The sequence below is a fragment of the Saccoglossus kowalevskii genome, chromosome 20 (assembly GCF_978046115.1).
Source record: "Saccoglossus kowalevskii chromosome 20, keSacKowa6.1, whole genome shotgun sequence".
In the NCBI taxonomy this organism is placed as follows: domain Eukaryota; kingdom Metazoa; phylum Hemichordata; class Enteropneusta; family Harrimaniidae; genus Saccoglossus; species Saccoglossus kowalevskii.
The window spans coordinates 15018492-15034195 of record NC_140660.1 but is presented as its reverse complement, the minus strand read 5'-3'; the positions used below and the strand labels follow the sequence as shown (position 1 = coordinate 15034195).

Genomic DNA, 15704 nt, shown 5'->3' with positions numbered 1-15704 from the left:
CACAGCTTTCACAGCTGATGTAATATGTTGTTCCCGGGAAGCTTTCAGCACTTAACAGCACGTAGGAGGGTCGAGGCAGCATAGTAATGAAGTACGCTGCTTTGTTTAGTCTTCTGAGCCTGAATAACCAAAAATAGGTCACATAATATTGCTAGGAGGCAGGCAACCCAATTGAGCTGTAATCCAACTACTATATTTGGTCTTCAGATTGAACTAGAGAAACCGACAGTATGAAATATGCAGGGGTTTTCTTCCCGAACCACTCTCTTCATAGTTGACTTGCTGTAGCAATCGAGCAGTCATAATACATGTCATGAGCAGTTGTAGAATAAATGCTATGAATCTGGCGATGAATGCAACATAAGCGTGACAGCAGATGAGTTTTTACTCAGCCAACACTTTAGATCCGCAACGTTGTCATTGTCATTGGATTCCAAATTAACATAAACTTCACAACAAAAGAAATGTTATCACTAAAGACACGCATGACGCACAAGCCATCATTACACAGATAGTTTTGAAAGCCAGAGCATTGACATGGCGTCTTCAGTTATTAAGAGAATCTGACGTCCAAACTTCCATTTTCTTCTGTGAAATGAACAACCAATCACAGGTAAGAAAACTAAATGAGTTGATGAGACTGGCAAATTTACCCTATGTACTTTTACATCAACTTGATCACACAAGGGTTAATGGCACACTAGTAAAAGTAAACAAGTCATGAATGACACTGCCTTCGCTAGTTGTCATTTAAAAGTTGCATGGACATAAATTGGCAAACGTGATTTCGATGGCAATTTCAAGTTTATAGCACTCTCCATCCAGGTCAGCATTATTCTCAGCAAGAAAACCAGATAGCGACAAACCAACAACAGGTAAAATGACAAGGAAGTATACAAATCAGATCTGCAAATATGTAGAAGAGTCAGTGTTGGATAAACTAGTTTGTGGCCCTGGATTAGTTCCAATATCTCTAATAAGGACAAGAGTACTTCTCATATGACAATGATACAAATAAAGTACAACAATCCAGAAAAATAGTATCAAGTTTTTATTATCATACATTAATATTAACAAATCGTGTGAAATTTTATGTACAGAGAAACACATATTTATGCTTTGGTTGACAGCACTTCTCAAAGTGAAAAAAAAGAGGACCGGTGAAACTTTAGACAATTGTCAGACACGCAGCGAATAGTACTGGTATGTTTTTTTAATACATGCAGTTCCAGTGGCTTTGCTTTCCGAGAAAAAAATTCCGACTCTGCAATTGCAAAAAAACACATTGGCTGTTAAGATTTAATTAAAAAGATATTTGAGTTTTTTTAGTACGAAAAAATAATTTATATTACTTCATATATTTATACCCGCCAGAAAGAAATTGTACTATTGTACTGTACTATTTTAAACATGTTCTACCAAAGTCAAGGATGAACTAATTAACATATTTTAGTTGTATTTTTAAAATAAAGATTTACTGTATACAGTTAAACAAATTTAGATAATTAAAATGGGATATATTGCCAAAAATATATTAGTTAATATTGTTAACTGTTTACAATTACATAAAATTATATCTGGAGTTTTGAAAAAACAATTATGACTATTAAGGCCAGACTTTTTTATTCCTTGTTTCGCGAGTTTTTATAAGGCAATTTTTTTGAGAGCGGGGACAAAAAATTAATTCTTTTTTTCCATTAGATTTGTGTGATTCTCGAGGAAATGTAAGTGAGATCATTGATCGAAGAGAAGAAATGAAATAACATTTTATTCCATGTATAACCTTATTTCTCATCTGCGCGAGACTTTAGTACTATGATCATGATACTCCCACGAAAATGCAACTTCAATTTGTTATGCGGCGGGCGGTAAAAAAATAAAGATTAAAAATAATATTTGTTAGCAATTTGTTGCGCTTACAAGTCGGCGGACGTGAGAAATTACGCTGAAATAAAATTTTATTTTTATTTCATTTTCGGCTCCTGTTCATTCGGCGGGTTCGCAAAACAAGGGATAATAAAAGTCTGGCCTAAGTCAACATCATTAAAATTGAGGATTACGTGAATTTATCTCCCTCCCTAATAATGTTTCACTGCTCTCTTAATATGATAACCGGCACTCAAGTGTCATATTTACCTCAAAGGTAATTTAAAAGTGATGATAGATTCATTGATATTGAATTACAGTACTTCTCAATTTCATCATTGCTTTCAGGCAATCACGGTTGGCTGAACTTGACTTGTTTTCTCGATAATTCTAGTCTAATATATCGTCACGAAAACAGGTTTCACACTTCCTTTCAATCTGCTAGCAAGTGCCAATGAACACAGGAAATAACAATCGTACAAATCCCGAGATAGCATGTTCTAAACTTTTACGTTTTTATTATTCCAGTATTTTATATGCCAAACGTAATTCTCAAGCTTCTTAAATGACGAGATAAACTTTCGATTTACACATTTCATAACCAGTTCTAACAATAATAGCAGGACTGTTTTTTCTGGCAAAGTGTGACCAGCACTGTGCGATCGCTTGTTTCTTACCAAAGTCAGGACACAAAAAGATAAATCAACGTTCACAATAAATACCATAAGCACATTTTCTTACCTTTGAAACTGACGAGATAGCATTTAATCTATATAAGCCGTGTGCAATGAAAGATACACTCCCGGAATACAATAACTTCAGATGAAAACAACGGCAATTTCCTCAGCGGTTAGACTGGCACATGCGCAATACGTTATGCCAGCTCTTTTGAGAAATCGGCATTTCGGCATTTTTACTAGTATAATGTTGAAAATCACAGAAAAACACAGTGAAACTTTGGCGAATCAAAAAAATACTTGGCGTGCATAAGTATGGCATTGAGAATTACATATGCACCAACTTTGAAAAACATTGGACAGAGCATATCAAAGTTAAGAGAGGTAAAAGACAGATGAACGAAAGCAAATCTAGAAGCCTTCGTCAGACTTAGTCTGCAAAGGCTAAAAAGATCAAGTCTGAAGTCTATACAGGCCTATTATACCTACAGATAAAAAATACATATAAGTTTGATAGCAATCAGCTGAGGTGTTGCGTTCAGTGACAATGTTGCTGGATGATATTTTGCCACTACCATGACTTTACCTTCAATTAATTATGGACAAGCCAACAATTATGTTTATGTTGTTTATGTAAATATTAATGTTGGGTCTAAAATAAAGTGTCTTTAATGACTAAGTACAATAAGAAAGGCAAATAACTTTATGTTATTTCAAAGGAAAGGGCTACAGGTGAATTATTACATCTATATAAAATTATTTAAAAATACTTTAGACTAAATTAGAAGCAGTTCTATGCATAAAAATGATGAACACTGTTGTGTCAAATGTGGTTGTCAAATGTCCTAGCTGCGATATTAACAATAATATTTGTCATTGTCCATTTTCTGAAGTACATGAACAAATCTAATTAACCAGTCAAACTTGTGCTAACGACCACCTTTGTTAAAGACATTGTATATAATGACCACCTGTTTAACGTGACCAGCGACCACCCTATTGTAAACATATTAAACACTTAAACTTCCGATAACGACCACCCAAGTTTTCACCAGACAATAGCTGCTTACGAATTGCTAATAGAAAAGTAGTCTCATGTTATGTTCAGAATACCGAGTATGTAGTCTTTCAGGTTGGAAGGAGGAGTCCATCGCAACTTTGGGCTGTGAAGTTACGAATAAGACACAATGAATATTATCTGAATGCGAAAATGTGGCGACTGGAAAGATGTCATCAATATTCTAACAACAAATTAAAAACGCTTTTAATCAAAGTGTCAAATGAATAAAAAACAAGCTTATTTTTTATTGGCAAAATAATATTGATTCTCGCTGGCATTTGAGCTCTTCACTGGACTGTCTCACAATTGAAGAGCAAATTCACATTGTCCGGTAAACAAAGACAGATGAACGAGTTTTATTAAATGAGAGATGTTTTATTTACCTTGTCGACATGAAATATCCAAACAAAATGATGACAAAATGCAATAATTTTTTGCTGCCGTGTTTGTTGTTGATCGTTACAAATTATGCTAATTCAGCTCGTGCATTTGACTTTCTGATTCAACACCAAGAGTTGGAGCAATCGTTATAAGTTTGGTAAATTTTGTTTATCACCACTGCTTCTTCATTTGTAATGCATGTTTGTTTTTCCAAGCACGACTTCGCCTGTGAATTTTGTCAGTGTACAATCGGCAATACTAACAATGGGACTTTTCCACCAAAAACATATTTATGTGTTAATTAGAAAGTAAACTACAGATAAAGGAAAAAAGTATTTATTTGGAAAAAAAAGGTGCTGGGGTGGACCATATATAACAGTCCTAACATAGCTGAAAACTGTGAAGTACTATCTGAATAGTTTGGACCAGTCTCACCCCAAGCCCCACTAATTAGATTGTTAGTAGTGCCTGACTGCCACTGCAGAAAAAGTTATAATAAAGTACAGAGAGACTGAAAAACTCAATATAAAACAAGACTGAAAAATCAAGAAATAAGTACTAACTAATAAATATTAGCGTTAGCATATTAATATGAGAGTGAACGGCAGAAGATGTAGGTTGGATGTAAGTTATGGGAGATAGAAGATGTGGAAGCTGCAACTATCAGAACTGACACTGAGGGCAGTAGAAAACAGTGGAGGATGCAACTACAATATGTGCGTTAATGATATAAAATGCTAAAATACATAATACTATAATTTACAGTCTGGAGAGTTCAAATTCAAAGCAAGTAACAACATTTTACAGTCAGTATTCTGCCAATGCTACGATTTGGTTCAAATACTAAGCAAGTAACAACATTTTACAGTCTGGATTCTGTGAATGCTATGATTTGATACCATGATTGGGCTGTGAGAACAAACAATGTACTCCGGCGTAATGTGCAAAAGACTGTGGGTTATTAGGGATCAGGGATCAGGGAGCAGGGGCACAACACCCTCATGCCATGGCCATGCGCTTCTTACCCTGGGAAGCAGATTCTCTCGCAACCATACAATTCTGATTGACCAGGAATCACATGTGGCCACAGTCTTCAACTGTAACCTGTCTGATAGTAATTTTGGCTCCAATTGTGTAATTTTAAACTGGTTAAGAACCCACACACAAGGAGATAAAAACATTGAATATTAATGGGTGTTTAGGCTAAATATTTGACCTGCCCTGCAGCCTTGTTTTACATTGTTGCATTGTTTACCTTTTCCTCCAGTAATAGTTGCTGTATTTTTTCTTCCAAGTCCTTAAGATGATTATCCTTCTGTTTGATTGTATCTTGTTGGATTGAAATTTGTTGATAAAGGGCTTGTACTTTCTCATCTTGACTCCCCTTAGCTTTAATCAGTACTGTTATCCGATCATCACATGTCTTCTGTGTGCGCTTCAGTTCTTCAGTGATTGTTTGTATTGCTGTTTCCTTTAAATATGTTAAAAACAAAATAAATTTAAAAAATAAAAATGACTTTGTATTAGTAAAGTCACAGATGTAACTGTTTACTCTTGTAGTTTCATTTAATTTTTTCATTGTTATACCTAAATTGTATTTATAATCAAAGTCCCATCGATGATACGATAACAATAAAGATTATTATTATCACCATATAGAGATCCTGGAAAATATATACTCCATATGTGCTTAATTAGACTAGTAGATGCACATATGCTGAATCATGACTTGATAGACAGACATGTCTTTTACAAATTTCACTTCACTACTAATGGAGCAATACTGAACTAGGTATTACACTTACTAAATACAGAGAAGGAAATCAAATGGTTGTCTTCCACTTTTTTATGCAAATTTATGCATGGATTCCATATGACACCTGATACAAGTGAAAAATAGCATTTTTACCGAAATTATTCGCCAACAAGCAGCCTATTGGCTGAGATAGCTCCGCTGTTAGCAATGCACATTTCAATTAAAGAACTGAAGACATCATTCGAAAATGAACAATATGTATAGTATCAAAGCAATCGGACTTACAGTTTTCAACAAGAAGTCGAAAATATCACTTTCTACCAAAAATGACAAAAATATTCACCAAAATTAGAGAATTGAAGATATCATCACGAAATGAACAAATCTGAGAGAGGTTCACATGTAGTACCTATATATGTAGTATCAAAGCAATTGGACTTGCAGTTTTCAACAAGAAATCGAAAATATCACTTTTTACCAAAAATGACAAAAATATTCACCAAAATTAGAGAATTGAAGATATCATCACAAAATGAACAAATCTGAGAGAGGTCCACATGTAGTACCTATATATATAATATCAAAGCAATCGGACTTGCAGTTTTTAACAAGAAGTCGAAAATATCACTTTTTACCAAAAATGACAAAAATATTCACCAACATTAGAGAATTGAAGATATCATCACAAAATGAACAAATCTGAGAGAGGTCCACATGTAGTACCTATATATGTAATATTAAAGCAATCGGACTTGCAGTTTTTACCAAGAAGTCGAAAATATCACTTTTTACCAAAAATGACAAAAATATTCACCAAAATTAGAGAATTAAAGATATCATTACAAAATCAACAAATCTGAGAGAGGTCCACTTGTAGTACCTATATATGAAGTATCAAAGCAATTGGACTTGCGTTTTTTAACAAGAAGTCGAAAATATCACTTTTTACCAAAAATGACAAAAATATTCACCAAAATTAGATAGTTGAAGATATCAACAATGCGATAACAATGCCACTCGCACTGTGCACATTTTAGCACTAGATCTAGTGCCATTTTTGCGCTAGATCTAGTGCCATTTTTACCACTAGATCTAGTACTTTTTCGGATTAGTGCTACTAGCACTAACCACTCGCACTACGCCCATCTCAACACATTTACATACATGCCTACCGTGACAATAGCCAAAAACATGTTGCTTGCTTTTTGAGCGTAGCGGAGCAGATCGCCTACCAGCCTACCGTCTTGTTTTATGTGTAAGATTAACTGGTGTGAAATCTTGTCTTCATTTATTTATGACTGGTGTGAATTCTTGTCTCCATTTATTTATTTATACATGTAATAGTATTGAACTGTATTGGTGCACATCAGACTAAATTAACTCTGTGATACACAAATTGTGTAATTTTAAGAACCCACACAAAAGGTGATACAAATATTGAATACCAATGGGTGTTTTGGCTAAATAATTGACCTGCTCTGCAGCCTTGCTGCATTGTAATTGCATGCGAACGACATAAACAGTGACAGTAAATTTTAAATTGTTGGATTGTTTACCTTTTCTTCCAGCTGCTTTTCGTGCTGTTGTGTATAGTCCTGTATTTTTTTTTCCAATTCCTTAAGGTGAATATTCTTCTGTTTGATTATATCTTGTAGGATTGAAATTTGTTGATCAAGGGCTTGTACTTCCTTATCATGATTCGTCTTATCTTTAGTCAGTTCTGTTGTCTGATCATCACATTTCTTCTGTGTGCGCTTCAGTTCAGTTTCTTTTTCCTTTAATTATGTTTAGAACAAAATACAATTAAAAAATAAAAATGACTTTATATTAGTAAATATATATGTACATATGTACCATATAGAGACCTAGAATATATATACACCATATATGCTCTATTAGACTAGTAGATGCACACATGCTGAAATACGACTTGATACATGTAATTTACTTTTTATTTACGTTCATCGCACCACTATCAGTGGTGATAGAGCAAATGAAGTAATGTATGTCCTTTCTGTATTTCACACTTCTCAATTTTCACTCATTGTTTATGACAAAGTCCTTATTGGAGTTAAAAGAAGTTTTGTTTAGTTAAAGTAATATGCCCAAACAACATGATGGCTGCAAGTCTGTTGATTTTTATCTGTTGACAAATTGAATTGTTGTATGCAGGTACATGCATAATATATGCAATCAAATACGATATACAAATCACTGATCATGTGACGAGGTAAAATGTCTCTGAATGTACACTGTATGGTCACTGTATGGCAAAGAATGAACAGATTTGATTCTTGCAGTTCTGAAATACGAATTCAGACAATTAGAAGGATCAAAGTATGAATTATACTGGTAAGTCTCCATTTCCAACTTTGTTCAAACAGGGAAAAAATACCTGAAAATACAGAATTCATAATAAACTGAAATTAAAAAAAAACTTCAATGTGCTGAGACTATTGGAGACATTAATTAGCAAATAATTAGCCTTTTAAACATAAAACTGAACAACTAATATTCAAATCCTATTTGAGATGTACAATGTGAAAATAATCTGAAGTTTATAAAACAGAAAATACCTTTGAATTGACATTCATGGTTTTTAGTCTAATAAATTTTCAGATTTAGATTTAGTGGATTTCCACAAACTTCTCAGGTATAGAATTACAATGTTTCTTTATATAAGCTCTATATACCCAATTAAATTGAATTATGGTCTGAAAATATCAGCCACATAGACATCCATCTCAAAAAATGCATCTCAAGACTAAGGCCAAGAAACCACAAGTGATCACATGTTTCTGTCTTCCACAAACAAAGTTGAAAATGTTCTATATTGATGATATATTAGTGATTTGCCATGGTTATTTTTATTACAATGTTCCCAATCACAATGATAGTTTATAAAGTTGTTGCTATGGTAATTTCAATATTGTTATCAACTGGTTACAAACCATACCAAGTATCAAAGTAATAAGGCTTGTATTTTTCAAAAAGTCGAAAAAAACAAACAAAAATTTTAACAAAAATGTCGAAAATATATTTGCTAAAAATAAATAATTGAAGATAACATCATGAAACAAGTGACCAGACGATCAAACTAGCTCTCCGATAAGACAATGTGGTAGTCAAGTTAACTAACACACAGCCACCGAAGGTGGTTTGGTTTTGCTGTTGAGAAAATGTCAACTTCATAAAATTGTTCACAAAAATATTTAGCAGTGATACAAAAAAAATTCGAAAATATAATTTTTTACAAAATTAACAATCAAAGGATATTTGCCAAAAAAGAGAAAATAAATTATACATGTATTGTCATGAAATGAACAAATCTGACAGCAGCCCACTTAAGGTACATACATGTAATACCAAAATTCTAAGCAATTTAGCTGGTAGTTTTCAAGAATAAAGTCAAAAGGCAATGTGAGCCACAAAATAGCTCTGCTGTCCTACAAGAACATTGTTGTAGCCTTGTCGAGAACAAATTGTTCAACAAAAAAATGTACAACTAAAATATCAAAGCAACTGGGTGGGTAGTGTTCAAGAAGAATTCTAATATTCACCCAAAGTACATACATACTAAGTATCAAAGCAATTGAGTTTTCAAGGAAAGTCAAAAATAGCATTTTTTCACTAAAATTTACCAAAATATTTTTCCACAAATAGAGATTTGAAGATATCATCAAGAAATGAGTAAATCTTACAGAGGTCCAGAGGTACATACACACGCATTTCTCAAGAAGAAGTTAAAAAAATTGTTGACAGACTATGAACAAAAAAACAATCACCTATTTGACTAGCTCCATTCTGTCATCTAAAAAGATTGAAGATGTCGTCACAAAATCTGACAATGCGTGTGCACTATCAATATCAGCACTGTAGACCAAATAATGTCATAGTAGAAGTCATTTATTACAATAAGGATTTTCAGTTGGTAGCTAATTTCCATCATCATACACTCATCACTTTGAGTAGCAGAAATGATTGAATTAGAATAGGAACTGAATAGAGGTGCATATTACGTATGTGTGAAGTTTAAATGCGATCAACTCAGGCATGTGAAAGATACAGGTTGGGATTCACAGATAGAGTTCGATCCATAAGTTTCTGTTTTTGACTGCTAATAAGAAATGGGTAAGGCATGTTGAAATTTGGTTGTTTTCTGATTTTTTAAATGCAAATTGGCATTACATAGGAGTGAATTATCTTTGAAATATCTTTGCACTAACTACATTTTATTACACTTTGAAAGGAACGGTGCAAACACACACCCACTGATACATACATATTCGTCCTCTATACCCAACAGCCTACAATACAAAATATACAGCTAACCATGGACAATCCTGTTTCGTCTATGGTTATTTATTTAGCTGGAATATTACCTTTTTTTTCATTGAGGATTTCTGATTTATCATATAATTGAAACGATTTCGTTCAGTCCGTGAAGGGCATCTACCAATCAGCATGAGATTGAGATATTCAATATGTCCTGGGCTTCTTGTTGTAGTGAATGACTTTGAAGGCAATCCAACCAGCATAAGATTAAGATACTCAATTGCTTGGCTGTCTGTGCTTCTAGTTGTAGTGAATGACTTGGTATAGTTGAAACCTCTCACGGCATCAAACATCCCAGTGTCTGCAACAGCTGAAATAACAGAAACTATGAGTATGAATGTATGTATATAATCACAACATATCCCAAAGCAAGAGCAGACTAAACAAATATTTGTGAATATCTAATTATTTTCAAAGTGTGATTTTTGGTACAAGTGTATATCTAAATATAAATGTTAGAAGGTAATGATTCACCTCATGGATAAATATGGTTCAGTCCTCTACCTGCCGATCATTTCATCATCACTTTTTAAATGATTTTAGGGACCTAAATTTGCTTAAATTTTAAGTCATCACTGAGTACCTACATACCAAGTATAAAAGCAATCCAGCTAGTAGTTTTCAAAAAGTTCCAAATAACAATTTGTATCAAAAATGTGAAAAATATTCATCAAAATTGAAGATCTGAAGATATCATCATGAAATGAACAAATCTAAAAGAGGTCTACCCAAGCTAAATACACAAGAAGTATCAAAGCATTCAAGCTTGTAGTTTTCAAGAAAAAGTCGAAAAAGTAAAAAGTTGACATGGACAACAACGGCAACAATGACAGAGGACAGTCACTCGTATGATAAGCAATGCTCTACTAAGTCGGCAGCGGAGCTAATAAAAATGATCATCATTTGGCCATCTTGAATCAGCTCACAAAACATATGAACATGCATATGTACTGTAAAATGACTAATTGTCACTGAGTTTAAATTTCAGGATATTCAGTGGGTTTTAAATTCACGGTTTTATCATTTAGATAATTTGTTTTATGCTAAATTTTACATATTCACTGGGTTTTAATTTAGCCATTTTCCAGTCAGTGAAATAAGCAAAATTATAACCCAGTGAATAATTACCCCTGCCAAAATGCATTAAGTTTGAAAGATGCACATGCACATACACACAAAGATCAAAACACAAGTCCCCATCTGAACAGGAACTAATAAAAACTTCTTACTGCTATGTCTTGTAATGCTTTTTGTAATGAAATATCCAATAACTGAAAATAATGAAAAGCAAGATATAAATGTCAAAGTCTCTGCCTTTGAAAAAAAAAACACATGGCCTCAGATACAAAGAATGCCTAAATAAGAGTAAACATGCTTGATTGTATTGTATCACCAGACTGGATTCAAATATTAAACCTACATATGAATCTGATTACAAGAAATAGTCACACAATTATATTTTATGAATGATGTGCATCAGTAATGCACTATGAGTAAAGGCAACACTAAATTTCAACAGAACCCCCCTCCAAAAAGTCCAATGAAGACATTATGTATAATTTAGAAGTTATGTATATGTAGCAAAACTGTAAACAATGCATTAATTTGTTTCAACTTACATATACTCGCGGGTAAAACCAACAAGACAAACATGAAATTATGATACTCAAATTCACTGTAATGATCTGACGGAATAAAAAGCAAAGTAATATAAGACAATAGGCTGATGTGAGTATGATATGCAGTGTCAGAGTGGCTTGTAAGATGCCCCAAACTTTGTTGCTTGTCAGCAGTCACTAGTATTTCTTAATTCTTTTCATAAATTTATTTAAAATTATTTTAAATATTCAAAGACACACACACATTTCCAACCATATTGACATGACACTGACTGACAAAACAGATATGCTCTTCTAGCCCACATACATGACAGTGTTTGGACAGACATTTTGAGTTGGCACTTATTTACCCACACACACTGAAATATTAAAAGGAGGAAAATGTAATAGTAGATACTAACTAACCTCTAGAATCACCATTGTAATTTCCATTCTCAGTATGAGATGCCTTGCAAAAATATGAAACATATTAAATAATCAAAGAAAGCTTAGAAAGAAGTCCAGTGTGCTGAGAGTATTGAAGACACATAAAAAATGAATTCAAATTTACTTGTATTTGTGGTATTGATAGAAAGGCTGAAAGCTGAATAATTATGCAAATCAGGTTATTAATATGCACAGATTTCATAGTAAAACAACTGATAAGGTCTGCACAATGTCACAGGTCATATATGCATCAAGTTTCATTGAAATTGAATAATTAGTATTTGAGATATCAGCGTTAAAGTTGAAAATTGGTTTATCATGAAAATTAGGTAATTAAGATGCACTAATTTCAACCTAAACTAATTAGGTCTCTGCATTGCCCTAAAGCATCTATGTACCAAGTGTCATTGAAACGGGGTAATTGGTATTTGAAAAAAAGAAAAAGCAGCAAAATTGATTAATTATGTAAATTAGGTAAATGTAATGCTCGGCTAAAATAAACTATCATGTTTGTACTTTGTCCTAGGACATATATGTACCAAGTTTCATTGAAATGTGATGTTTAGTACTTGAGATATCACGGGAAAGCCAAAAACTGAGTAGTCATTATGCGAATTAGGTAATTAATATGCACATGTTTTTACAAAAAACTAATCAAATCTGTGCATCAGTCCTGATCATCTATTTACTAAGTTTCATCAAAATCAAATGGGTAGCTTTTTAGACAACAGTGGAACAGTCATGGAACCGCTAAATTAGCTAAATATCGTGCAAATTAGGTAATTAATATGCATGGATTTTTACTAAGACCTAAATCAGCACATTAACATACATCAGTGGAACAGACAGACACACATACACCGACAAGCCGGTAGGACGAGAACTGAAGCTAACATGTTCTCTCATCAGTCGGCAACTTAGCCAAAATAAAAAGCATGATCATTTGAACACTGCTATTACAAGACTTGTAGTAGGTATTACATTAGGGCGAAAGTATTTAAAAAAAAAAACATTTGTCAGTTGCCATGGCAACAGTGGATCAGGAATTTTTTTCCAATATAACCACTCAACTAGAGTGATGGTATGACCTGTCTGCCAAGTATTAACAAAATCAGCCTAGCCAAAAAAATCATGGAAGAGTTAAAGTTACCCCAACTTAGGTCAAATTTCTCGGTAATGAAAAAAGATATCAAGCTAAATAGAATGAGCCAAGGTGTTTTAGTCCCGGAATTGAAGGATGAAATACATTTGGTGCAAAGCCATTAAAAAATTGTAGGTCAGACTTTTTTTTTTAGATTTTACCACCCAACTAGAATGACGATATGACCTGCCTACCAAGTATGGACAAAATCAGCCCAGCCAAAAAAATCACAGAAGAGTTAAAATGCTGTTAATGGTGAAAAGTAAAAACTAGGTGTGCCAAGCTTGGGCTAAATGGGAGACTAATATATAAACATAAATATACATTTTATTTCCTCTAAACGAACTCAGAGTCCATTTATTGAGAGGAATAATGGATTTGGTGTAAACTTGGTACAAACACAATAGGACTTTCATGCGCCATTTTATTTTTCAAATCACTGAATAGTGGTAATTTTGTTTCCGTGACTTAAACAATTAATAGTGAGATTTAAATTATTTTATGATGGAACGTGTAAGGACTACTGATTGTATTTTGCTAGTCTTTAGACTAATGATTTATTCCATCCTATGTCAAGCCTTGTAATGTCATTTGATTTACTGTTTGTACCTGTACGAAAAATGGGACTTGTGGATTAACCTCTGTGCATTCATATATGTCTGTAGCACATGTCTGTAGCACGCACATCACTGGATTGATCACATTCAAAGTGGACATGTATATCTGACATGTTCACATGCATTTCTTTCATTATCAGATTACAAGATAACAGAGTACCAGCCATATTAAAACTAGCTATTTAGCCCTTCCAGAATTCAGTTATGTGTTTACAATGCATAGATTTGTACATATGCACTAACATACAAGCTTACACTTGGTTGCGAGTTGAAATTTAACCAACTGTTATTTCTCAGGCATGCAAATTATTGAAATTTTGTTGACTGTCAAATTGTCGACTGGTGGCCATGTTGGTTAATTTTTTTTTGTCGTCTTAATCATTTACGGGAAATGCAAAGTTAGTACAAAGAACATATCAAATATCCATAAGTTCATAAATGCAATATCCGACAAGTAAAAAATACTTGTTGCTTTTAATTATACCATACTTGTATCTGCTGGAACAGTTAGTGACACATGGAAATGTATGTCAGAGGGAATTGGTTTGCTGTATAATGGCTGGATATAATGCATGGGTTGACTGCATTGCAACATCAAGAGCTGGCTGTTTGCATTACTTTCACCTAGTCAAGTATGTGTTATTATAATTTTCTGTCGGGTCCAATGTTTAGGGAATGTATCATTCAAATCAGTCCAGTATATATATTTTTTTTGCCTGAGTTCAATGAGATTAATAAGGTTGTAGAAACATGTTTGTTTACCTAATCATACCTGTGGAAAATCTGTGGAAATTTCATTTATTACTTATTTATTGCTTAATTACAGATTACAACCCCAAATGGAAACTATTAGAGAATATACCCAGGTCTGCAAGGAACACCCTAGGGTAGCATTCTCTAAGAAAAAGGCCTCGCCTAAGGGGTAACCCAAAGGGCCATCACGCAACGATTGCAAACACACACACACAATGGGACGGGTGTATACACATAAATAAATGCATTATTACATACTTTTTTCTTCAGAATTAAGTTGTTAAGCTCTTCCAAAGTCATACCATCTTCCTCGTAATCATCATTTATCACATTATCATCATCTCCAACATCATCATCTATGTAGCTGAAAATGCTATTTCCACCGTCTCCTATAAATCACAATGTAAAAAATAATGATCGTCTCCTATAAATCACAATGTAAAAAGTAATGATTGTCTCAATAAAATGCAATAATGCGAAAACGTGCATGCTATAATCGGACATGTAATCTTAGCATGCATGCATTATAACTTTTGTGGGGTTAAATCGTTTTTCGGTAAAGAAGTCTTGGAGTTCTGTGTGAATATTCGTCTTATAATACATGAGCTTAGTAATAAATAATGATTATAACTTATGTTAGTAAAGGCACATTGCACTACCTCATAGCTAGACTATCGTATTTCATTCATACCAAGTGCCAATCCATAAACTATACTACTCCAGGTATTGCAATACACCCAATACCACAAAGATGAATTGTTTTGGGCCATGTTAAATTGTTATATTTAGTGTTCACATGTTTCAAAAGTTAAATTTAAAGTCATGTTCACTCAGTTAAGGTCAAATCTACTTGAAAATATTTTGCGCTCATTTTTGTTCTGCCTTAATTTGAATAGCTTTTGTTTCACTCTGGGTTGGGTCAAATATTTTGCATTCATGTTTTCTGGATCGTGTGTGCTACATAACGCATGTAATTGCGCCATCATGGCCACATCAGTACAAGAATAATTAGGCATTGCAGTAATGTGTCATGAGTTCTCCATCTTACGAGTATCCCATTCGAAAAATCATGA

The 15704-nt window shown here is 33.5% G+C and overlaps 1 protein-coding gene across 1 annotated transcript in view; it reads right to left on the bottom strand.

Moving 5' to 3' along the window:
- Positions 1-15704, bottom strand: part of LOC146730041 (uncharacterized) — a 58168-nt gene that overhangs the window by 31628 nt on the left and 10836 nt on the right. The window contains exons 4-10 of the mRNA XM_085494396.1: positions 14890-15020; positions 12100-12142; positions 11695-11760; positions 11248-11346; positions 10123-10385; positions 7297-7515; positions 5240-5455 (exon numbers count right to left, since the gene is read on the bottom strand). Of these exons, the coding sequence (XP_085350522.1) occupies positions 5240-5455; positions 7297-7515; positions 10123-10385; positions 11248-11346; positions 11695-11760; positions 12100-12142; positions 14890-15020 (1037 nt within the window). The remainder of the gene's footprint in view (positions 1-5239; positions 5456-7296; positions 7516-10122; positions 10386-11247; positions 11347-11694; positions 11761-12099; positions 12143-14889; positions 15021-15704) is intronic.